Source organism: Anolis carolinensis, chromosome 1, assembly GCF_035594765.1.
Source record: "Anolis carolinensis isolate JA03-04 chromosome 1, rAnoCar3.1.pri, whole genome shotgun sequence".
Classification (NCBI taxonomy): Eukaryota; Metazoa; Chordata; class Lepidosauria; order Squamata; family Dactyloidae; genus Anolis; species Anolis carolinensis.
The window spans coordinates 271,135,157-271,161,152 of NC_085841.1; the positions used below are offsets into that span (position 1 = coordinate 271,135,157).

At 39.4% G+C, this 25,996-nt stretch overlaps 1 protein-coding gene across 13 annotated transcripts in view; it reads left to right on the top strand.

The window, feature by feature from the left end:
* Nucleotides 1-25,996, top strand: part of sox6 (SRY-box transcription factor 6) — a 524,097-nt gene that overhangs the window by 225,944 nt on the left and 272,157 nt on the right. For all 13 annotated transcript variants that reach the window (XM_016993151.2, XM_008107320.3, XM_062977163.1 and 10 more), the window contains one exon: nt 20,020-20,221. In XM_016993151.2, coding sequence (XP_016848640.1) covers nt 20,020-20,221 — 202 coding nt within the window. The remainder of the gene's footprint in view (nt 1-20,019; nt 20,222-25,996) is intronic.

Genomic DNA, 25,996 nt, shown 5'->3' on the forward strand with positions numbered 1-25,996 from the left:
GTTTTGGACTTCAGCTCCCAGAAATCCCAGCCAGCTTACCAGCTGTTAGGAATTGTGGGAGCTGAAGTCCAAAACATCTGGAAGAGACCTGTCATAGACAGAACGCCACCAAATAGAATACAACACAGTTTATTGAGGTTACAGAACTAAAAATTGCCCGTAGGAAACAAAAGACTAGGCAAACACTTGTCTTCAGTATGAAAAGTAACAAAAATAACTTCGTTTGAGTTTAAACAGTTCAAAAGAATCCGGGTTAAATCAAAGGTGCTTACTTCAGCCTGGTAATTAAACAAACAAAAACTGGTAAACAAAAGGTCAAAATGAACACAAAACCCAGCAGCAGATTTCCCTCTGCTACTCAAGAGCTACAGAAGTAACTCGGGCTGTTGCTCCTCCGTGCAACGAGCGAAAACCAGGTCCAGGCACATCAATCAGGGTAACGACGGTCAGCAGGGTCCCAATCCGGTCCGAGGTCGAAAGCCAAGTGCAGACGTCTAAGGTTCCACAAGTTCCACCGATAGCCACAGAAGGGATAGTCCAGAGTCGTAGTCAGTCAGTCAGTCCAGCGTCAATCCAGAGTAGGCAAATAATGTCCGTCAAAAAGACGACGGAGGTCCAAGCTATCAAGATTAAACACAAGTTGCACAGAAAAAGCCCACACAGTTCCTCCCGCCGTCTATGCCCAGTGTCCTTGGTAACTTACGTATCCAGCAAACGAATCACACCCGTCTTCAGGAAGTTCCCCAACAAGAGCCCAAGCGTTCGTCCAGATTACCTTGCCCAACGCAATTAGCCATTGATTCTAGACCCCATTTTATGCCAGTTCATAACTCCTCATCGCTGTCAGCTGCTATCCTAATTCCAGGTGTCTCCTCATCATCATCCTCATCAGAACTAAAACACCTTTGACTACGCCCCACAGCATCCCCAGCTGTGGATCCCGTTCCATCCCTCCAGCCCGTCCACGGGTCCGATCCTGCAACCCGCCAGTCGCCTCCCATGCTATCATTGCCGGTGACACCCAAATCCTCCCTCACACGAGTCCATTCCATGTCATCCTCCTCTGAGCTAACCATCTCTTCCTCCATTCCCTCGGTAAAACCCTCAAAGGAGTCTTCGTCTGTTGGTTCTGCAAATAAGTCCCGGAGCCGTTTCCTTTCGCGCTCCTCAAAAGAGTCTGACTCTCGAGGAGTCTTACGACCTCGTCTCCTAGTATCGGAGCCAGAAGGCTCAACCATAACAAGAACAGTTTGAGAAAGTCTGCTTTAGCCTATCCCATCCAATTAATCCAATATAGTCTGGGGTGGGGGATCATAAATATTTCATCTAATGGGAGCCACAAAGTACTTGCCTTTTCTATACTTTGTCCTTACATTTATAGAGCAAAAATTACTCTTTTACACCTCAATTTAGTATTCACTAACATGGGGGAACTGAGACAACAATTCTGTGTGGAAACACTTGCCCGAAGACAAACTCAACTGAGGAGGCATTCCTGAAATTTCATTGCACAACTTAGAATGTGTAGTTCTTATACCTGCGAACATTTTTTTCTTCCATGGCATTGTTTCAACATATTTATTTGAGTGGTGATTAAAAAATAGTAATTATCTTGTTTTAGCACTTTGCATTTACCAAACCTATTATATTTACAGCTTGATAGTAGAACTTCTAGGTCCTTATCTGGGCACTTTTCCTGCTCTGAAGCACTTGCATCCAATACTGCCTATCCCTCCCACTTCTTGGCTCCTTGCTTCTCAGTGCAGTGCATCAAATGTTAAATAGGAGTAAGTGTTCTGCTCTTCACTGCCTTAAGATCTGATAAAGGTACAGTGTTCCCTCACTACTTCGCGATTCACTTTTTGCGGTTTTGCTGTTTCGCGGTTTTTCAATAAACTCTAAAAGACTATTATAAATCATAAAAAATACAATTTACAGCCTAGGGAAGGGGGGAAGGAGAAACCAAAGGGAGAGAAAAGGAACCTAAGCAGCAATTGGAGGAGAAGGAGGCAATTTATCAACACACAATTGGTTGATAAAGACTTAAAATCGTGTATAACTACTAAAATAATGTATAAATATAAAAATAAATATAGCATCCCTACTTCGTGGATTTTCATTTATTGGTGGTCCTGGAACCTAACCCCAGCGATAAGTGAGGGAACACTGTATATACTCATAAATGCCCCTCTCCTTCTTCTAGCAGAGTCTATCTATTAGAGGTGTGCATTTTTGTTACAAATCCATTACACTTTGTACTTATGAGGCAATATCTGATATGTGGACATGGCCTGCACCAAAAAATTAAGAATTGAAACTTACCCCATACCTTTTTGTTTTAGTTTTGTAAATCTAGGAAGGCTCCGAAAGTCAGTTTCCTTTTCAGCACAAGGAAACAGGCAAAGCCAAAAAGGCTGCCTTGGTGCCTTGCCTTTTCACTAAATTAATGGATTCTCAGCATTAGGAGTGGGAAAAAGAGGGAGCAGTTTGCTGGGAACAGCACAGAACTCTGGGAAATGTAGTTTGGGAAGGGATGAGCTCTATGCCAGAGAATTCAAAAGGCCCTGCCCTAAACTACATTTCCCAGAATGATGCAAACTACATTGCATCAGCAAGCACCAATCAGAGTAGCAGAGAGAGAGAGAGAGAGAGAGAGAGAGATTTGTCCCCCCCAACAGCAGCCAGTGAGACTTCCAATGAATGGTTGAATCTGCAAAAAGGAGGGCTGACAGATACTTCTAGTAAGTAAATCTCTTTACTGGTTTGGGAAGAAACCACTCGCCCAACAGAAATCTCCAAATGGATACCCCTATACTACAGGGGAAGCATATTAATTAGTTTAGAGGCTGGATTGCCATCTGCCATTAGAACTTTAATGGTGCCCTTTTTTAGAAATCCTAAAATCAGTACATGAATTTCTGAAAGTTGGGGGAATGATCCCTTGTTATTTCCTGTCATTGTATAGAAAATTCAAGGACATAGCTCTTCTCTGGCTTCAGGCCTGGTCACAGCACCGAGACGGCTTTGGTCGCCTTGGTGGATGACCTCCTCAGGGAACTGGACAGGGGGAGTGTGACCCTGCTGGTTCTCCTGGACATCTCAGCGGCTTTCGATACCATCGACCATGGTATCCTTCTGGGGAGGCTCTCCGGGATGGGACTCGGTGGCATGGTTCTGCAGTGGCTCCGGTCCTTCCTGGAGGGCCGTTCCCAGATGGTGAAGCTGGGGGACACCTGCTCGGACCCCTGGCCTTTGACCTGTGGGGTCCCACAAGGGTCTATTTTATCCCCCATGCTTTTCAATATCTACATGAAACCGCTGGGAGAGGTCATCCGGAGTTTTGGAGGGTGTTGCCATCTCTACGCAGATGACACACAAATCCACTACTCGTTTCCATCTAACTCCAAGGAAGCCCCGCGGATGCTGAACCAGTGCCTGGCCGCTGTGGCGGACTGGATGAGGAGGAACAAGCTGAGGATCAATCCTGACAAGACAGAGGCCCTCCTGGTCAGTCGCTCATCGGATCGGGGTATTGGGTGGCAACCTGTGCTGGGAGGGGTTGCACTCCCCCTGAAATCACAGGTCCGCAGTTTGGGAGCCCTCCTGGATTCAGCGCTGACGCTTGAGGCGCAGGTATCGGTGGTGGCCGGGAGGGCTTTCGCACAACTCAAACTTGTGCGCCAACTGCGACCATACCTCGTGAAGTCTGACTTGACCACGGTGGTCCATGCCTTAGTTACCTCTAGACTGGACTACTGTAATGCACTCTACGTGGGGGCTTCCCTTGAAGACGGCCCGGAAGTTACAATTGGTCCAACGCTCGGCTGCCAGATTAATAACGGGGGCGAGTTACAGGGAGAGATCTACTCCCTTGTTCAAGGAGCTCCACTGGCTGCCGTTCATCTTCCGGTCCCAATTCAAGGTGCAGACCATCATTTATAAAGCCCTAAATGGTTTGAGACCCGCCTACCTTCGTGACCGTATCTCCTACCATAAACCTGCTCGATCTCTCCGATCATCAGGGGAGGCCCTCCTGTCGCCACTGCCTATATCTCAGGCCTGCCTTGTGGGAACAAGGGAGAGGGCCTTTTCTACTGTGGCCCCCCGCTTGTGGAACTCACTGCCCATTGAAATCAGGCAAGCTCCCACCCTTTTAGCCTTCAGGAAAGATTTAAAAACATGGCTCTTCCGGTGTGCTTTCGGAGAGTAAATGCTCCTTTGCTACTCCCCCCAACATTTATCCTCTAGACTGTTTCACTATCTGACGTCCCTGTTCCCCGAGGTTTTTATTCTGATCCCTTTCTCACCCAGAGTTTTAATTTAGTGTTCATGCGGCCCGCCCTTGTTATACTGCTGTTTTGATCTTATGTTGTACTGTTTATTTTTATTTATTGTATTATTTAATTGTATTATGATATGGTTATATTGTATTGTCCTGGGCATGGCCCCATGTAAGCCGCCCTGAGTCCCCGTTGGGGAGATGGTGGCGGGGTATAAATAAAGTTTTATTATTATTATTATTATTATTATTATTATTATTATTATTATTATTGTAGTTTTTTTAAATGTTGTATGTAAAAACTTTGAAAATTCCCAAAACATCAGTGGATAAGTAAAACATTCTGAAATTTATGGGCTAACAGTGGTAAATGTGTTCTACCATTGTAGCAAGTTTTACCCCAATAGCTTTAAAAATGAGGGAGAAAGGAGCCCCTGAAGTTTCCACAATTATAGTAATTTATGCGCAATTACTGTAACAAAATAGTAACAAAAGTTCATTTCATTATAGTAATGAAATTTTCACTAATTGTACTTTAGAAACCTTTTAGAAATGAAATGCCAACGCCCTTCCGTTTTGTAATGACTTTTGAACAATTTTTAATGGATTGCACATCACATCTATCTGTCTGTCTGTCTGTCTGTCTATCCATCATTTCCTATATTATCTCCCAACCAACAAGGACTTTTGAAGCAGCAGGGTCTCCTCTGAAGATCTCAAATATCTGGCACACTCATACGGGAGTAGGCTTGACCCCAAGTTCTTTAGAATTTGTTCAGAACAGGCTGTGATTCCAATCCTAGGTTGGTTTTCCTACTGACCAGGAATACTTCAGACTTATCTGGATTACATCTGCCTATTCACATACATCCAGTCTTGTATTGTATCCAGACAACAATTCAGTACTACCACCAGCCTCTTTGGCATCACTTGCAAATAAGAGATATACCTGGATATCACCAGAAAACTGATGACATCCAACCCAAAGCTGTGTGCTATTTATCCTCACAGGTTAAAGGTCAGAAGGCTGAACAACAGTTACCATAAACTGCAGTTGACTTGATGGCAAGTAACAAGATATCTCCTCTGAAGCTCATATCTTCCCAATCAACGTGGACTTCCTGTAATTTCAATTTAAATGAGCAGGAAACAACATGAACCAAAAATCATGTATTTGAATACTATTTTCATCCATAATTTCCTAAACCCTCTAAACTATTCTGTATGTGAACCATGACAGAGATCACCAAAGAAGTGTCTATGATTTTGCAATTTTCAACCATTTCTTCCAAAACAATAAGTTATAAGCATAGCAATTCATTGTTGTTGTTTTTTTTTATTATTCGGATAAATGGAAAAGATATCTGAGGTTTTGCTAGATGATGAGACAACCTTTCTGCCTTGAATATGAGGCAGAGTGTGATGTCTGCTTGAACTGAGACAGACCATTCTTTGTATCCACATTTAGTGTTACTTCTTCTCATCACTACCATACCTACCTGAACACAGGCAGAAACCTGGGTTTTAGAAACCAGGCAGAACTGAGTTTGGTTAGCACTTAGATGAGAAACAAACTGGGAATTTCCAGGTAGCAGTAAAGGAAGAATTCTGCATGACACTTGTAAAGCCAAATTAATATAAAAGATATCAAGGGAGTTTTCCCAAAGTGTGCATATGACACATCAGGTTTTGGTAAATGATTTCTGAATTTTTTTAACTTGAAGGCTTCACACAAGTAGCTGTAGATGCAATGAGAGTTGGATAAAATGTATTTATTCACTGCAGTTATGTATGGGGGTTGGTGGCTGGGGTTGTCTGAAATTTAATTCCAAGCCTGCTAAATTCCCGCAAGGCATACACTATCTTCTCAGTCTATGTGATGAGAAAAGAATGTGACTCTGAATCCAGGTGTTACGGTTTTATGAAATTAAATGTGATCAAACATACTACTTATCCAGTAGAAAAATCTTTATGTTCACTTTGAAAAACCTAGTCTTTTTTTAAAAAAGAAAAATTCAGAATGGGATGAGGAAAGCCATGTGGTATGGAATTTACGTTTTATACATTTGGTTTTTTTTTTGTCTCCAAGTGTATTTCTCTGCTTTTCTGAAACAAAAAAAAACAATGTAACTTCATGTCAACACTTGCTGTACCTCCGAGAAGCTGAAAGAACCACACATTACTTTTCTGTTCTCAGATTTCTGAAACAGGTGTATGTATTTTGCTCAAGTGACTTAGCTTGAGGTTTCCTTTTTCTAGTTTCAGAAAAAATCCCTTTCAGGAAAAATAATCATACACTTCTGGGATAAAATTCCTCAAAATCATTAGCAGTTAAACCACATGTCCCTAAGGAGAGATTCAATAGGCTGTATATAATTCTTCAAATGATTTTGCCTACTCAGGGGACTGACTATGACTGACAGTCTTTGGTCCTTTGTAGAAAGTGATGTTCCAGGACCTTTTCTCTCTCAGTCTCTCTATTGTGTTTTTTAAAGTATTCGATTCTAATCATTAGAGAAAGCAGCCATAATCTGAACTCATGGCAAAATCTGGCATGCTAGGTATTGCTGGTTTGGTAACTGCAGCATTTTAAAAGGTCTCAGACTTAGTCTGGGATAACTACTTATTTGCATTACTACTCTCAGAATCTCTCAATCATTATGGGACATGCTGTCAGAAGATTATGGGAATTATGACATAAAAGCAACTCCCAGTACAAGAAAGTAACTAGCCTTGTCTTATGACTGAATCCAGCAATTATAATAGACAAGGCCCTCAAAGGAGGGACAGCAGTTTGCCAAAGAAGGTAAAAAGTTTTCCCCATGATTTTTTTTGCATGTGGTTTTGGAAATAAAGTGCTCAGTCAGACTATATGTCATTATTGTAGTACAGGGAGTTGTGTATCCTCTCAAATAGATGAGTTCTTTGTGTTTTCTGTGTAATCTCTTCTACTTTCAGACTATTTCATGCCTGGTTTGGAGAAAATACTGGCTTCTATCATAAGCACAGTTCAACCCCATATCTGTGGTTTTATTATTGATACCCAACTAAATATGCCCCTTTAGACATTTTCTATGATTCTATGGTAATCTTGGGCCAGAAACCCTTCATTTCAATAGGGTTCTTTATTATCCACAGTTTCATGTATCCACACAAAATCTGTATTCCCTGGCGATACAGGAGGTCATACTCTATATGCCATGTGTTTCCACCACTGTTAAAAAGGGCATTCACTGGTTTTGGATCAGTGCAAGTTGTGTTTCTTAGCTTGAGTATTCATAGGCGGAGAGAAATTAAATTACTTCATAAGAAGTTATTCTGAAGTAATAGTGTGTATGTTAAATATTTCTGAAACCCACTCATTCACAGATATTGTGCAAGACGATTTCCTAGCCATGGAGTCATTGTAGCCTTTGCTTTACATGCTCATTTTGCAGAGGGGTTGAGGTTTGACTTGAATATGTCCAGCCTACCAATCCTTTTGCTGGATATAATGCTGAATTTATGTTGCTTTTGCCATAAATGTTGAGTGCAGGAATATTGGCTACTACCTGGGCTAAGAGCCTTTTCATTGTCATTGGCAGGTGTGATATGTGGAGGACTGATGTGAGTAGGTGCTTTCTGTAAACCTTTACATGGAAGCCATAACATTTAAATGGGAACTGTGTTACTTGAATTTAGCTGCACTGCCAAGGTAGAATAGGACTAGCTTTTTAAGGTGATAGGAGCTGTAGAGTGAGTCGCAAAACAAAAAGGAATTCAAACTGAAGAAAATACTTTCAGATGAATTAATACTCTGAAGAGGAAAGCTTTTACAGAAGGCAAGAGATCTTGAGGATAACCCTGTCCCACAGTTAACATTTGAAGACACAGCTTTATATAGCACTCACAGTAGCTGGCTTTGAATTGCTGTGAGCCAACCCAAATTTCTTCAGGCAAGTTGCCAAGGCAATGGGGTAGCTGTGCACTTCCACAATGGTGGGGCTGTAAATTCACTCTGAGATTTAGGACTTTATTTCATGAACTTGCTGCTCCACTGTCATTTACATACTGGATTGAGTGCCTTCAATATTGTGCAATTGCCCCGATTCAGCAAATTTGTAGTCCTTGCGCATTTCCTTGTAACCTTGGGCACATCTACACTGGCACACAGAGCTGATCTGGCTTAACTCAGGGCAAACCTTCTTGATGTAGCCTTCCCTGGATTAAACTAACTTGGAGGAAAGCCCAATCAAGTTAGGAGCAGTCAAGATAGATGGGACAGTTGCCCCTCCCAACTTGCTTAGTGATGTGGCCTTCTGGTGAACATCAGCCAGAGTTCCCATGAGAAAATAGGTGTGGTGTCGCAGCTGGTTACAGCTGTGTCATAGGGGGTGGGGGATCCCGGTGGCTGCCCAGTTGTGCCAAACCATGTTTGGCAGGGCAGGGCTATTGGGACTATCCTGCCAACTTCAAGGCAGTTCAGAGAGTCCCAATTGGGATACCATGTGGGGGTCTATTTGACATCCAGGATGCTGGATCAATCTTGCATTATCAGGAAAGGGAATCTTAGGGAGGGGGCTGGTTGACAGTGGGATACACATGGTTTCATGCAATAGGCAATGCTGCTTTTTCTGTCTCCTGCCAAAAAGTCCTTGGGGTGGGCTAACATCCAGAAGATATTCATTCCAGTATTGACATGAGAACCACCAATTGCCACTACTCTAGTGTCTGATCTTATGACGTTTAACACCTGAGAAAATTTTAGACACTGATAGATTTACCAAAACATTTTAACCCTCCCTTTTGTCACATATAGACAACAAATCATGTATAACAGAAAATAACTTTCATATTAAATTATGTATTTAAACATAATGCACCAATAACAGTTAATTTATTGTTAATTTTCCTGCTGATAGTTCAGAGATGAACAAACTAAATCACATTTTAGACAAGATGGAGGGGTCACATTTTCTTCATTCCATGGCAGTACAGGAAAGAAACCTGTAGCTTTTTGGAAAGGCTACTTGGAGTACCCATAGACTTCTTCTAGTTGACATTGCTGCTGAATTTTGAAAAAGCCTTTTCAGTAGTGTTCTTCTGAAGATGAGAGTAACTAGCTCGTGTGAATATTGGGCTCCATTCATAACTTATGAATAAAATGCCTGAATTGACTGTCCAGTCCACCATACACAGCTGTCTGAGATTAAGAAATAAAGTAGAACATAGAAATATCCTTTTTTTAAAAAAAAAAACACCCATAATTTCTAGCATTTATGTGCATCCTGATTTGTAACAAGACAGCAACATATACTATATTGAATGTCCTGTTGTCGTTAAAAAGAAAGAAAGAAAGAATCCAGCCATTACCACCAAAACCCTACAAATTGACTAGAAATGTTTTCAAACTTTAACTCCCTTTTGATACCAGGAATTGCTTTTCACTGAGTCCTTTGTGTGTTCTGAATATCTGGAAGCCAAAATATTTTGTTTTAACTCCCACTCTATAGTATTTCCCAGCTGTGTACTTATATGGTGTAATAAAAGGATTTAACAAATGGGAAATAGCAGCTGCATTTGGAAATTCCTTTTGTGCTCACTCTTCATTTGACAGATTCAGCAGTGTGCAGCAACTGCCATGTCAGACCTGGAGTGGCTTCCATTTCAAGTATCTCATCACCATCCTCTTGAATTTTACAGTATAATAAAAAACCTAACAAAACCTAAAAGAATTGGTGGGAGGAGGTAGTTTCCATTTTACAGTTGCAGATTTTGACAGTATGTTTCTGATATTGTATTGGGGTTGGTACTCTTTTCATTGGAAAGGGTAATCTATCAATCTGTCTACTTACACAGACAGGCAGACAGACAGACAGACAGACAAACACACACACACACACACACACACACACACACACACACACACACACACACAGAGGCTTACATTTTAAAGAAGTTTTCAGATTTAATTTTTGCATTTAAGACATTTTGTATCTCTCTTCTTCATGCAGATAAAACAATGTTGAGGTTTAATGCAGGCAGTGGCAAATTTTGAGAATTTGGAATTAAATAATTAAAGAACTAGGAGCATTTACTGAAGGTAGGACATGAGCAATGAAAAAGGCATTCCACCTAAACATTAGGAAGAACTTCTCTGACAGTTGGATACACTGCCTTGGAATGCAGTAGAAGGTGTTTTCCTTCTTTGGAGGTTTTTAAACAGAAGCTAGATCTCCATCTGCCAGGAATGTTTTGATTGCAATTTCCTTTATGGTGGAGGGCTGGACTGGATGGCCCTCATGGTTTCTTCCAACTTTGTGATTCTATTATGCATTGCTGGCAATTGAATGATTGGTGGAAATATGATTCTGTTGGCAGAAGGGTTTGTTATCCACTTTAAAGCATGAAGGTTCTTAAGATATCTTGGGGATAAATACATAAAAAGAAAAAAGGCCACATGAGAGAAATGCAGAATTGAAAAAAAGATGAGACTAATTGAGAAAGATGGCTGACGAAGTGGACATTATGTCAACATATGAAAGGAGAGCAGCATTTATTTGAAACCATTGCTGAATCTGCTAGATAGTTTATCTGGTCTCAAGGACTATCTCATTCCACACATTTTAAATTAACAACAAAGTTATAGAATTATTTGCTTGGATGTGGGTTTAGTTTGTTTCCATGAAACTCATTTCCAGATTATTGTACTTAAACTTGCTATCTAAATGTATGGCCAGCAATATTAGCTATACATTGGTTGGGTGTTGTGTGGTTTCTAGGCTGTATGGCCATGTGCTAGCAGCATTTTCTCCTGACGTTTCACCTGCATTTGTGGCTGTGTTAAGTTAGTTGAACTGATGCATTAATTACAATATTAGGCCCAAACTTCATTTGAGGTTTAGCAAAAGAAAATATATTTTATGAATAGATGTTGCTTAATTTAAAGTTTCAATCCAGTTTATCTGCAGAGCTTGAGGAATGCATATTCTGTTAGACCAATTTTTTTGATCATCTGGTTAATTTTTATGAAAAAATAGAAAGTGAGAATGCTATCAAGTGCAGCTGAGACAGCATTTTCAACCCGAATAACAGTAGCATAGTACTGAGATGTGTTAGAATTTTCTTTCTCTATTAGCCAGCCATTTCATTAGCAATGAAGTTTTGGTTATGGTGGGTAGAGATAGAAAGGCCTGGGGGGAAAATGGAAAAATAGGGGAAAAAACTGATTTTCCCTTATTCCCCCCCCCCCCCCCCGAAAATTGAAAAGTGTGTAGAATATGTTCTTTTCCAATGTTCTTTTCCCCTGGTGGCACAGTGCGTTAAAGCACTGAGCTGCTGAACTTGCGGACCAAAAGGTGCCAGGTTCAAATCCCAAGAGCGGAATGAGCGCCCGCTGTTAGCCCCATCTCCTGCCAACCTAGCAGTTCAAAAACATGCAGATGTGAGTAGATCAATAGGTACCACTCCGGCGGGAAGGTAACGGTGTTCCATGCAGTTATGCCGGCCACATGACCTTGGAGGTGTCTACGGACAACGCCGGCTCTTCGGCTTAGAAATGGAGATGAGCACCAACCCCCAGAGTCGGTCACGACTGGACTTAACATCAGGGGAAAACCTTTACCTTTTACCTATGACATGGTATTCAAACAATATAACATGAATGATTAATGAATTAATGAATGACTTCTGAGATTTTTTGTTTCTACACACTTATTTTTTTTAAATTTCCAGAAAAAATGGCTTTGGAAAAAAACAGAAAAAACCTTTCCCCCCTACTCCCCCATTTTTCTGTTTTTTTCCAGGCATTCCCACCTCTAGGTGGAAGTAGCAGAAAATTGCTCATAGGTCTTCTTATGCCACATGCTTCTGGCAGTAGGGCTACCATGGCCCACTACTCACCCAAGCAATGCATTTGTTGTTGCAAGTCATTTGCAACTTATCGTGAACCTGAAGTGAACCTATCACAGGGTTTCCTGAGGCTAAGAGTGTATGACTCACCCAGATTTACCCAGTGGGTTTCCATGACTAAGTGGTCCCTAGAGTCATAGTCCAGCATTCAAATCACTGCACCATGCTCCAAACCCCAATTTCCCTTTTTGCATTGCAGTTTCTTTGAAAAATCTGGCTGCCCCTTGGCCAAGTCTTAGATCTCTATCAGAATGTGAAGTAATTTTGGAAAGCATTTCTTTCTCTGAAGGAGCAATCCACAAACTAGTGGTTCATTTACAAATCCACAGTTATTTGTTACATTGGCAGTAAGTCTCAGAGATGCAGTGAGATTAATCTATGATCTGTTGAACTGAGAACTGCATTTTGCAGATTTCTTTTTGTTCACACACAAAACCAAATGGCCTTCTCAGGTGCCTTGTTTCCGAATTGTAAGAAATGTAGCTTAATGTTGGAAAATAGGAGTGCCTCTAAAGAAATGTATAGTACCATATTACTCTTACTGCCACCATTACTGCATAACTATAGGTATTGAGGGAAATATTTCCAGAATAATGATGGATTAAGTATTGAGATGTGTTTTGTTTTAGAAGTGGTTTATTATGAGCATGGAAACTCCATTTTCCCATAATTGAACTGAAGGACATAGTCTCCTTTGCAAATGTTTAAAGCTCTCTGGATAACAGCATTTGGAAGTCCCCCCTCCTTGCTACATATTTACAATGTGTTTTGAAAGTGGCAGCATTTACATGTTCTAAATTGTTTGGTTTCTTCCCCCTTTTGGATGAGAAGGAATCAGGTATGCATGCTGATTAACACACTCCAATCATTAACATGTGATTATGTGGGCTGCATATTGAGCACCTGCCAGAAGATAAAATCCAGTACTTTACTACATCTGTGCAATACTTTTTGCATTTTCTTTTGTACCTTGACAGCTTGAAGGGGAAAAATGGGCTTTGTATCTTTGTTCACCCAAATGGAGCTGTGTATATGAAACGCTTTTGTGGAGGCAGGAAAAGAAATGGCGGATGTTCATTTCAGTTTCTGAGGTTATGAACAATCCAACTGCAAGGACTTTCACTAGCTTGAAACATGAATCATTTAACAATCTATATCACTGACATTCACATACAGGTTACAACATTACTGTATGTTTATAAGAATTATCTCTTCTGGGATTTGGCCAGGAATCTCCTAATTCATAAGAGTTTTATGAGATACCTTTATGTCTCATAAATGTCCTCTTTTTATGTGATGCTTACAAATGGTTCAGCCGTGTTTACTGTAGAGAAACACAAGGGCAACATTGCTTTCTTCTAACATTCCAATGCAGGTGCTGCACGCAATGCATAGCATGCTGTGTCTATATACACAATGAAAGATTTTTTCCTATGTAATTCTATCTAATTTTCAAATGTTATTATAGCATGTGCAATTAAATATGAATGGTTTTTTTTTAGAGTGGCATGCTTGAGAGACCAGGTCTAAATCCTACTCAGCCATGAAACTCACTGGATGACCCTAGGCAAGTCATACTCTTTCAGCCTCAAAGAAAACCAATGGCAACTCCCCTTTAAACAAATCCAGCCCAGAACCCCTGCCCCCAATGATAGACCTACCTCACCATTGCCATAAGTTGGAAACTACTTGAAGTCACAGGACTACAAACAGCTCTAAGAGACTGTAATGCAAATAGTTCAGTTTTTTAACTTTTTAGAACTATTCTCTTTACCAATATTTACTTAATAACATTTCCCTTTCCTTGAGAATATGGACTTACTGAATTATTGTGCGTGGAGTTGAGAGGCAAAGCAGCTAATAGAGGAAAGTCTAACAAACGTCTCATTTAGTTTGTTACCACTGAAGACTTTGCCACTGAAAGAGGGCCAGTGGACTGTGTGTTGTCCTACGCATTTATACTTTGCTCTTAAAACATATCCCCTCGTGTTTCAGTTTTTAGGTACAAAAAGAGAGATGTAAAGCAAGCTTTTTCTATACTTGTCTATTAAAAATAATAAAGGAAAATTATATCAATGTGATAACTAGAAATGGGATTTGTTTTGGACTTTTGTAAATATTTGCTTTCTTAATATGTTGGACTGTAAATGCTCCAGTTGCTATCAGATCTTGGAATAAGCATTGCTTTTGGTATCCACCTTTCCTGGAGTGTTAATATATTGAAGTGCAGCAATCAAATATTTCTTTAAAACTAAAAATCCCCAACTGTGTAGAAATGAATAGGCCAAGCAACTTATTCATGCTACTAATATTTATTTTCTGACTGTTGATATAAATGAGATTATATAGAACTCGCAATTGTCTTGTGTTTGCAAGTATTCATCTTGACTACTGAACAGAATAGTGTTTAGAAGAAATTAGTATGATTGAACTGATACTGGGAAATATTTTTAAAACATAGTACATTTTTTCAATGTCTTCTATGTGTTGTATTTTAATGAAGTGCCAGATCACAGATCTACACTGTGATGGGAGTCTTTTTTGGGGTGGACTAGGATGGTTGGGTTACAGAGGTTTAGCTATTATAATAGTGGTCGTCTGATTGGACACATTTGTGACAGGACTGTAATTCTACATATTCCTCTCAGTCCTCTTATATAGAATTAGAGATTTTCACTGGAGAAGGAAAATACTGCTTATCTCATCTTGCTTTTAAAACAGTAAGAACAACCAGCTGGCCCTGGTAATCCCTTTTATAAGACAAGCAGGTATCTGGATGTTTTATACCTCACTGGTTTAGTACAAGTCAGGATCACTCAAGCCCAGGCCTACAATATGTTCCAGTACCTATAGATCATTGTATGAACACATACGAATGTTACTATAAAAATAATTTCTGATCCACAAAATTCAAGTAAAGAGCCACCACTTAGTTTGAAAGTATTGACACAAGAGATTATTCTTTCTACACAGCTTCATTGTTATATATGGCTACTAGAAGCAGCATTAGAATAAAACTAGATATGTTTCAAAGTCTTTGGTTCTAATTTGAGTTCCCAACATAGGCTTTACCATAACAAATTTCACTGAAATTTGGGTTTGTCAACACGTGACATATAAACAGACTGATAAAACGATAATGCTAGAGATTTGTCTGCTAGATTGGAAGAAAGGGGAAATTATTTTCATAGGTGGCTTTCTGTCCCAAAATTTAGTTTCCAGTGCCTATCTGAATTATGATCAGATGCCAACAAGAGTTATCAGCAAAGCAGTCCTTTTGTCCATATGTTTTTAAGATACTGCACTTGATTTTAGCTGAAAAGCCAAGAAACAATGTTTTTAATATAATATGAGATAGACATGATTTGATTGGAAACTGCAGCATTACAGAAAACAATACCTTTAATTTCATGTATTTTTTCCTTCCCTTCAGGTTTTATTTTTGTTTTGGTCTTCAAGTGAAATGTGCAGGAATCCTTCCGACATTTGTTGAAGGATATAACCCTCAGTAGGCACATTACAAATTATTACTATAGTGAGTTGTCTTTCAAGTAGCTAATCCCAGATAGATCAGATTCCCAAGGAAAATGTCAAGGAAGGTCCTTCCTTGTACCCCTGTTACCCACCTGTCCAGTTTGCATCTGCAGTTTTCACTCAAATCTAAGTTTGTTGTTCATGTACTGAGAAAGGATTTTGTCATCTCTTGTCATTTTCATGAACTACTTGACCTGGGAAACCCTGAATATGTCAAATATCTGATGTGTGAAACAATCTTTAAAGTGCCCTGAATGGTTTTGTATATTTGTACCTCATTATTTTCTAACGCCTTGGTGAATATACTTCCACAATCATTGGAATGGGTTGGTTTGATTGTAGAGGGAAAAAAATGACCTTGTTACAGCTTTCAATGTTTATAAGATACTACTGCTGTAATCAGATAAATTAATAGTCTTCCCATTTGTTTTCTTCTTTACCTTTCTGCTTGTATGACTTTTCTGTAACTACTTTCCCTCTGTCCTGGTCAGATAGAAATCCTACAGGGTGTTTTATTTTCAAAAGGTTAGCAATTTCCTGAAACCAGAGCTGTCTCTCAGTGTTGTACTTTCTGTTAGCAAAAGGGCTGTTCTGCCCAGTTTTCTTGTGAGCCATCTTGGAATGATGTTACATTGATAAACTGATCCAATATATTTTGAGTAACATTAACCAGTGCCTTACTGAAATACTAAAGATAACTTTCAAGAACAGAGGGCAGGTGTTACATTGCAGCATAGTTTTTAACAAATGGTAAAAACCACTAATGTTAAAAATGTTTCTTGTCAAGATCTGTTTGCATAGATGAATAATCCTCTATCTCACTTTGGTTGACCTTTTGCACCAGAGGACATGCATATTTTAATGCCTTCTCAAAGAAATAGGATTTTTGCACTGAGAAATACTTAGTTGAACAGAACCTTTGAGAAGTTGCATGTTTTGGACAATTTCTGTCCTTTTTGTTGGTGTTTTCACATGTATGTTATTGTAGAAAAGAGAGTAAAAGGGCATAAACACTAGGAAAGATGGGGCCTGAAAATCACGAACAAGGACCACCTTCTAACTGAAAGTAGAAGGATCTTAGCAGTCCTTCACCTAAGCAATTATCCAGGACTGCATATGCTAATTGTATCCCTTTGTTCGGTTAACAGCTCAGATTTACATGATTCTGCAACTTCCAACAGATTTTGCATTCTCACTAGGCCTAGCAAGAAGCTATTACAAATCTGCAATTCATAAGTAAGGAATAGAGATACATAGACAAGCTTCACCCCTCATACTAGTTTTGGTCCAGCAGTACATTATGTATGCCTGCATATACCTGTATGTAAAAAGGTTTTCATATTATAAGGGAGTTTTGTGGAGTTGCAGTTCATGGTGAGAACTTGTATATGTACAACTGTTTATGTAAAATATCAGTCCCTTCATATGTTTGCAGTGTGAACATGACAGCGAGGAATGCAGCCAATTGGCTCATGCAAAATTGGTGATGGGGCAAATCTGTGCATTTCCAGTCTTTGGTTATTTATGGGTCTGTACTATCAATGTGAACATGGCTTCTCATAATTTCCCCCCTAGGGTTCTTTATTCCTTATATTCCAACAGATTGCCCTAGGATTTTCAAGGGAGTAAGAAACATAGCCCTTGGGATAGGTTTTTTTTTCTCTCTCCTCCCTATTCACTGAGAGCCTAATCCCAAAATTGTATGAATTTCAATTTACAGTGGATGTTGTCCTAAATACAAGAAATTGAAAAGAACCAGAAGATAGATTTAAGGTCAGAAGAAAACAAATGTACTACAGTATGTTACAGCATCAACACCCCAAACTAGATATTATATGAAATGCCTTTAAGATGGAGAACAATAAAGCCACCTGAAAGGGCAAGAAATACAAGGTGTGTGTTGGGGAGGGTCAGAAGTTTCAGTAGTTGCCTACTGCCCTACTCTTCTGCCACATTCAGGTTGTTTCTGGGAATCTCTCATTTTAGGATTGACTTTTGGAAAGCCACAGAGATGAGACGACTAAGAGAAGGATAAGCCCCATTGTGTGAAAAGCATCTTGCTTCAGGTTCTTGTGATCCAATCTAATGATATCACATATGCATAAGGGGGGATCATGACAATGTTTTAGAGGCACTGTACTGTGGATCAATTAAACGAATAGGGAAAGAATTATTAACACGCTTCCATCTTAGAGATATTTAATATAATATCTGCCGTGGGTGAAAAATAAAATCAATGTGATGTAAAAAATATCAGGAGATATTAATTAAATGAATGCTGGTTAGCTTTTGTACCAAAGCCAATGTCCAATCCCAAAAAGATGCTAAATGAAAAGCATAGTTCTAAAGAGTCTTCAAAGGAGAGACCACCTACAGAGCCTTGGCCTCATGTGGTGATGTCTCCATTAGTATAGAAATGCTGGTAAACCAAGCTAATACTAATGGAAATCAACTAATTTTACAGTGAGGCAGAATTTGGAACTGTGCCATTAAAAAGTCCCAGACTGCAAAAAAGATTTCTAGCTAATGAAATATCCCAAGTCTTCATGATAGTCTAATCTTAATATGATGTGTTCAGAGGGAGATTACATAGTCAACAATAGGGAATACATAGAATGTCCATCAGCTCCTTAAGCTCAACTTAGTGGCAACTGCTAGCCTAAACTGGATCCATTTGATTAATTTGTGAATGGTAAATCAACAGTTGTGTACAATTTATTGATTCATTGGGTCTACTTTAAGTGGGATTAGTAATTGGATTTAGGCCAGAGATCCATCATATATTTAAAAAGCTGGAAATACCTCCTTTAAAACAGCAACATCTGGTTTTGATCAGAAGTTCAAAGGCGATGAGACATCTTGTTATCTGTTGCCTAACTGATTTATTGCATACAAAACGTTGCATTTGTAAATTTTCAAACCACAAGACTGTGCTGTGTTAAACTATATTATGAAACTGAATGAAAAATTGTGTAGAGAAGAAGCTTTATATTTCCAAAAGTCAATTTTCTTTAAGTATGAATGGGCTTTCTTCTTCTTCTTTAGAGTCTTGCATAGGTTTTTACTGCAGGGAAACCATGGAAAGATAGTGGCTTTTACACTAACCTGAATCCAGTATTGTCGTAGTATACAAGCATTTTCTTCTTCTTTTCCTTCACATTTTTTGCTTTCCAAAACAAATTGCTTTAGTGGATTTACCTGATACAGGTTTTGGTGATGTTTTCCTAGTTTCATTCTGAGAAACAAATCCAGTGGTGGAACCTCTTTTTTGGATACTGGACACTGTGTTTTAAATAAATATTTTTGTTCCTTAAAGGTGTCCTCCTTGTTTGATTATTAAAAATTCACCACAAAATATGATCTTAAAAATGTACCTTCCTTTTATAATTTAATCTTGGAAATATTGAAGAACAGGTTTCCAGCCCTGTCAAAATTCTTAAAGAAGTGATTCCTTGCTTCAGCATTTATCTGTAGTAGAGATGGAAAGAATATTTGCGATTATTTGTTACTTGACTGAAAAATGGGTTTCTGATATTTGGAAGACATGGTCTGAAAGAATAGCACAGTGGCAAGATTATTTTTCCAGTTTTCACATGGTTTCCTAAATTCCTAATATTTCCAGGAATTATTTTGCATAGAAATATATTGGTGTGTGTATATGTGTGTGCGCGCACAAGAGTGCTGCATTTTTGTGCAAATAATCTTGCACAAAAACCTCATACATGTGGCTATTTTTCAGATGCAAAACCCAGCAATCCTTTACAAACTCAGCTGAGGTGTGGTTTACAAACTGAGTATCGGGAGTCCCTTCCACACAGCTGAATAAAATCCCACATTTTCTGCTTTGAACTGGAATATATGGCAGTGTGGATTCAGATAACCTAGTTCAAAGCACATATTGTGGGATTTTATGTCTTGATATTCTGGGTTATATGGCTGTGTGGAAGGGCCCTAGGATTCTGCTCTGGTGGTAAAGTTTTTAATTGGTTGGGCATGTACACAATGCTTGCACTCTCCAGCTTGGGATGCTTCATTGAGCTGTTCTTCAGAATACACCTTTTTGAAGCCTTTTGCACACTTGCTTCAAGTTACCCTTATTGAAATATTGATGGGGCAATCAAAAGCATTCTGAAAAACTGAAGCACATTTTAAAATTAATAGTAGAAGAGAAAATGAAACTAAGGATATTTTTGGCTGAAATCTACCTTTCGCAAGATATCTAATTTCTGTTATATAATGACACAAAGAGCATAGAGGCAACTTTAAACTAGAGATTATCCGATTTACTTTTGCCTTATTGTCTTGTTTCTTTACAGGAGACAGAAAGTAATAAGTTATGTTCCTTATATTCCTTCCGAAATACTTCTACCTCACCACATAAGCCCGAAGAAGGAGGTCGTGAGCTAATGACCAGTGTTAATTTTGGAACTCCAGAACGCCGCAAAGGAAGTCTTGCCGATGTGGTGGACACACTGAAGCAGAAGAAACTAGAAGAGATGACTAGAACTGAGCAGGAGGGTATGTCAGGCCTAAATATTTTGATCAATTTCCTTTGTAAATCTTATCCCTCAAATAATGAATTACGGTATGCATTTAATGTCACAATTAGGATGATGGACCTATATTTAAATCTCTCCAACTTTGACAGATCTCTTGGTGAATTCTGTATGGTATATGATTAGATAAGTATGAAAGGCTATATTGCACAAGATATGCTTGTATTTCGTACTAGGCACTTAGGATTCTAGTTGGGATTTTTACAGAACTGAATAAATAGCAAAATGGCTCAAGAATTCATGTATTACGGTACATAGTATCCAATCTGTTCCTCTATCAGTGTGTAATATTTTCAGGACATTTGATACATAGCCAAGACTGCACAAGCTGACTGGAAGGAATGCAATGTCCCATAAGCAGATATTGCTTATGGGAATTTTTGACTTCCCATTTTGGGAGATGTCCTTCTTTCAGAATATGAGAACTATTTTTTAAATGTCACCCTGAGCCTGTGGGGGATACTCTTGGGTCAGGGTAAAGTTCTAAAGCATTTCATAGTTCAAGCCAAGCCTTTGTGTTAGTAGTTCCTGCTAGTAATTTATACTACAGCCCCACTACACTATTTTGGGTGTTTTAATCCTAATGTTTGTAGGGATTTATGCATATGCCACAGTGTATTAAAATTATTTCTGTCACTATTCCCCTTCTTTATATCATTAATGACTCTATAGAAGAAGAAATTTCATCAGGTATTGTTTAATCTTCACAACTATGAAAGACATGGGAACCCTCTCCAGTTTTCACTCTGGCAACCCTTATACCACTGAGGGCCTCCATGAATTCCAACTTTAGCTTTGATTTCTACTATGTCACTGTGGCCCCTTCCACATTGCCATTTAAAAACCAGATTATCTGCTTTGAATTGGGTTATATGGCAGTGTAGATTTATTTACTTCAAAACATGTGGATTATCTGTTTTGATAATCTGGATTACATGGCACTGTAGAAGTAGCCTTTGTTTCCAACTAGGATTTACTGTAGGCATTAAATAGGTCTATAATCCCTTTTGGGGTTTTGTGTGGCCTGCTGGCTGTAACTGACCCATGGTAACCTAGAAATAAAATGAAGCTGATACATTTTTTCCTACATTTGGGGATACCACTTATATTGTAGAAGTGTAGCAAATTCAAATTGCACTGCGCATCTTGCAGATTGATGATATGCAAATGAGGCCAATTACTGGAACTATCATATGCAAATTTGTTGTGACCTCCTGGCCTATAATATAGTTTTGATGTGGCCTTCATTGCTGAGCTAGTTGTCCATCCCAGTAGCGAACCAATACAACCTTCTAGTTGTCGTTTATTTTTAATAAACATATGGCCTTCTTCCTCTGGGAAAAACCATTCAGAGTGTAGCACTGTAGAGAAGAATACTTAGATGTATGTTTTATGTCATTCGTTATTTCATGTCATCCTTACCCCATGTATGGTTGGGAGTTTCACTTATTATAACTGGTGTTTGTGAAGAAATGAATGCACATTTAAAGCCTTTAAAAGTGTCTAAGTAATATTTAATCAGAGTCCTTTGGCTTCTGGAAATAAGTTGTCTAATCAGAATTTTACTTGAGCAGCTGTGACTAAGGAGGTCAACAGGCCTTGCCTAAGAGAATATGGCCCAGCTGGTTAAATCTGGTTGCTGCAGTGATTTAAATGGTCAAGTGCTGCTTGTAATCTAGGACTGTCTGTCTGTTAAAGGAATAGAGAGTGCTTCAGTATAATATGCAGCTGTTTTAATCTTGCCTTAATAGCAGTGCTCCAGCCAATATCATGCCCTGTGTATCACACCGCATATACACACAAATATCTTAGCTGGAAGCAGGCATACCTTGCATTAGTTTAGTCAAAAGTATCAACATGACTTTGGGCTTTTCTGTGCAGTATTTCTTCACAGTCTCTGCAAACAGGTAGTTTGAATTTCGTATGGTCATAATAGTGGAAAAGACAGAACAAAAGCCATATGCTCTGAACACTAGCTGTGCCTTCATTTCCAATAGCATACAAGAAAATGGCATAACATAAGCAGGAAACATTGTGAAGCTGCTTCCAGCCTGAATTTTGAAAAGAGAAACTAGACTAGCTAACCTTCACAACGTTTCAGATATCTTTTATTCCATCTACTGTCTTAGGCCCCATTTTTAGTCATGGCATGAACTCTTCTTTCTGGCTATAGTCACGTAACTAAGTTATTATGATAGCCAGGCTCAAAGTGCCCAGATGTGTGTGTCAGGCTTTTGAAGCTTCTCCAGGGAAGCTCTGGCTTTCACTTGATGCCCAGTGCCCCTTGAGTAGGCCTTGTTCATCAAACTACTCTAAATTATCAAAATGGCACTGAGGAAACTGTACTTTGCTTTTTTTTTTTGCCAGCTCAAAGCTGAACATTCCTTATCACTCCAGACATTTGAGGCATACCATTGGTATTCTGAAGCCTAAACTGGTTTTCATAGCTCACTATATTTTGTATAGTTAACCTGCAGGTCTTCTGGGTATTCTCAAAATAATGTATTATGAGTCAGATCCTGTGTGGGTCAGGACGTTGTCCTCATTGATGTACCCAGTACCCCCCCCCCCTCATTTTGCTTATCCTTTTCAGTCATGTTTTTCTTTCATGTATTACTGTCCTTGGAGGCCCCTTTTCTGACCTTTGTTCCAAAGAGCCCAAACCAAAGGAAAATAACCATGTAGAGAAACATATAGAGGACCTTAACTTTTACTTCCTTGGAAAAACACACCCTTGAATGAGGAAAGCGTGTCATAATTCCTGCTCCTATAATTCTTGGAATATTTCTGAACCTTCTGGGGGCAGCTAACAACTCTGAACAAAGGATGCCCCCAGGCAGGAAAAAGCCAAGAGATGAAGCTATTCAATGCTAATTGAGGTGATTAATTACAACATTCACACTGGTCTCCAACTGACAAGTGTTCTTCTCTCACCCTGGACTTCCCACAGATATATATAAACCTTCCTTGCTTAGTTTCTCCATACCTCACAACCTCTGAGGATGCCTGCCATAGATGTGGGCGAAACGTCAGGAGAGAATACTTCTGGAACATGGCCATACAGCCCGGAAAACATACAACAACCCCATGCCTAAAATCTTCCATCTAGTGTGCAAAGAAATCCCCACTCAGATCTCTTTCTCCTTGGAAAACATCTTTCGTCCCTGGGTTTCAACAGAATTTTCAAATATTTTTGTACTGATCCATTTCTATATTTCAGTTTATTTAGTGCCTTTTTCTGCATTGTTTGTATTTTATGGCCCAATTTACTCAAGGTATGGATTCATATGAATTATTTTATCCTGTGCCATCCTGAATCTGTGCAAGTCTTGCACCTGACTTGTCTGTAGCTAGAAGGGTAGATTTCCCTTCAAAGTTGTAATGTAATTCTAGCAATGTGGAACGTTAGTCATCTGGCACACTGGAAACTCTGCATCTCATTACTGCTAAATCCCAAGACCCAACAGCTCAGGGACCACATTCGTAGTTCACGTTCGCCCTTCATTCTGAATTAGAGTACAGCATCATGTTTCAACAAAGCTTTTTATAAACAGGTTCACAGTCTAGTTTCTATGTTGGAGGTCATCTTTCAATATAATGCAGTATCCTATAACAGCAATTCTTTTCTATAACTTACTGTGTAGTTGAAAAGGATACATCAGTTTAATGATTTTAATATGTATATAGGAATTCTTTCCATACATTAGTAATTCTACAAGTGTGGATAAGTTTAGGCTTGCAGTATGTTGCAAAATTGTAAGTAGAGAGCCAAAGCAAGATTTTATAAAATGTGATACTATTTTTATACCTTTCTAACATCAAGTTTAATTTCAAAGAAGGCTGGCAGACTTTCTGTAACTTATAATTTTAGAATGCTTGGTTGCTTTAATCATCATAACATTGAGTTTGCTGTTAAAATTTTCCTAGATTTTATATTCCTGCGAATATCCATAATATTTACTCACTTTTACAGCTGCTGATGGTCATGAGACACCTTGAAACACTTATGTGAAAGACAGTTTTGTTGCAGGAGAATTTATCTTTTGGATGAGGCAAAGCCAGCTATCACTGATGAGCACTAAAAAAACGCCCTTGAACTTTTCTGAGGAGAAGTATTTAGATTTAATTCCAGTTGTACAGTTACATCCTCTTCATCTCCTCATCCCCTCCCACATAGATTCCATTAAATAAAGCACCATCCCAGTCCTGAATAACTTTGTCTTGAGATGTGTGTGCTTGTTCTTTGGGTATCCATAATTGTCTTGTCTTGTATTGTTCCACAACATTTCTTTTTCAATCTGAAATGGTAAACTTATGCTGTGTTTATGTGGGCTATAGCTTGTCACGTTCCCTTTATTCTATGGGCAAAAGAAGTAAACTTAGTAGATGGGATCATATGTCACCCAAACATTCTAAAAATGTGACATGACAGAAAGTCTGCACTTTGCTGGAAGTTCAGCTTGATGTTAGACAGGGATAAAAGCATAAGCAAGATTTCATTAAAGAACATTTTATGAAATCTTGCTTATGCTTTCTATTACAACTCTTACAACTAATTCTACAACTGTCTCACAATTAAATCTACTTGAAAATAATTTGAGATCCATGAATAGTACCAGGATCCCATTGAGAAATTATTTTTATGACCTAGCATTCCATTGTGCAATCTATTGAATGGAGTATATTTGAAGTGAAATAATTTTATAGATAGGAGCCAGCATTGTGTAGTGGTCAGAGCCTTGGATTAGGATTCTGAGATGGAAACCAACTGGGAGCCCCCATGGCATAGTGGAGTAAAGCCTTGTGGCTTGAAGGTTGGGTTGCTGATCTGAAAGCTGCCAGGTTCGAATCCCACCTGGAGGAGTGCGGATGAGTTCCCTCTATCATCTCCAGCTCCATGCTGGGACATGAGAGAAGTCTCCCACAAGGATGATAAAAACATCAAAATATCTGGTGTCCCCTGGGCAACGTCCTTGCAGACGGCCAATTCTCTCACACCAGAAGCAACTTTCTCAAGTCGCTCCTGACACGAGGAAAAAAAACCCATCGACAAGTCATGTTCTCTCAATCTAGAAAAAGGCAAAGACATTCATTCACCTCTCAAATCATGCAACTAGTACAAAGATCGGCAACCAGGTTGCTAACTGGGATTAGCTATAGGGAGCACACCACAGACCTACTAAAGCAGTTCCACTGGCTGCCTATAAGTTTCCAGTTGTGATGACCCATGGGCCTTGTAGTCCTGCTCAGGACATTGTAATTCCTGATGAAGATGAAAACTTGGGTTTTTTACCTTCCCAGTCTGAACTGGATTCTTCTCAGCCAGATCTTTCCCAGGCAGATCTGGGAACCTTGCACCTGCAAGAAAGTTGTCTCCCAGAAGTATGTCAAACAAGCCCAGAGCCTACTTCTCCCGTGTTCTTGCGCCGGGAGTTTTGTAAACAACAGAGAAGTTTGGAATCAGCTTCGCGCAGGAGTGCGAGGATTGCAGCTAAGAATGTGGCCAATTAAGACTGCTTCTCGTGAGAATCTTTGGGGAGTCTCACATCTGGTCTCAGAGTTTAGCTTTCGGTTCTGATTCCCAGAGAACTGCTTCGGCGGGAAAGTTAGACTCTATTTAGGTGTTTTACCCGCGTAGTAACTTCGCGGAGTCAATTCGTCAGCCTACGGAGCGAGTTGTGTCTGGACAGCGCGCTCCGATTCAAGCCTCGCTCCTGCTCAAGCCTTGCCTTGCTAT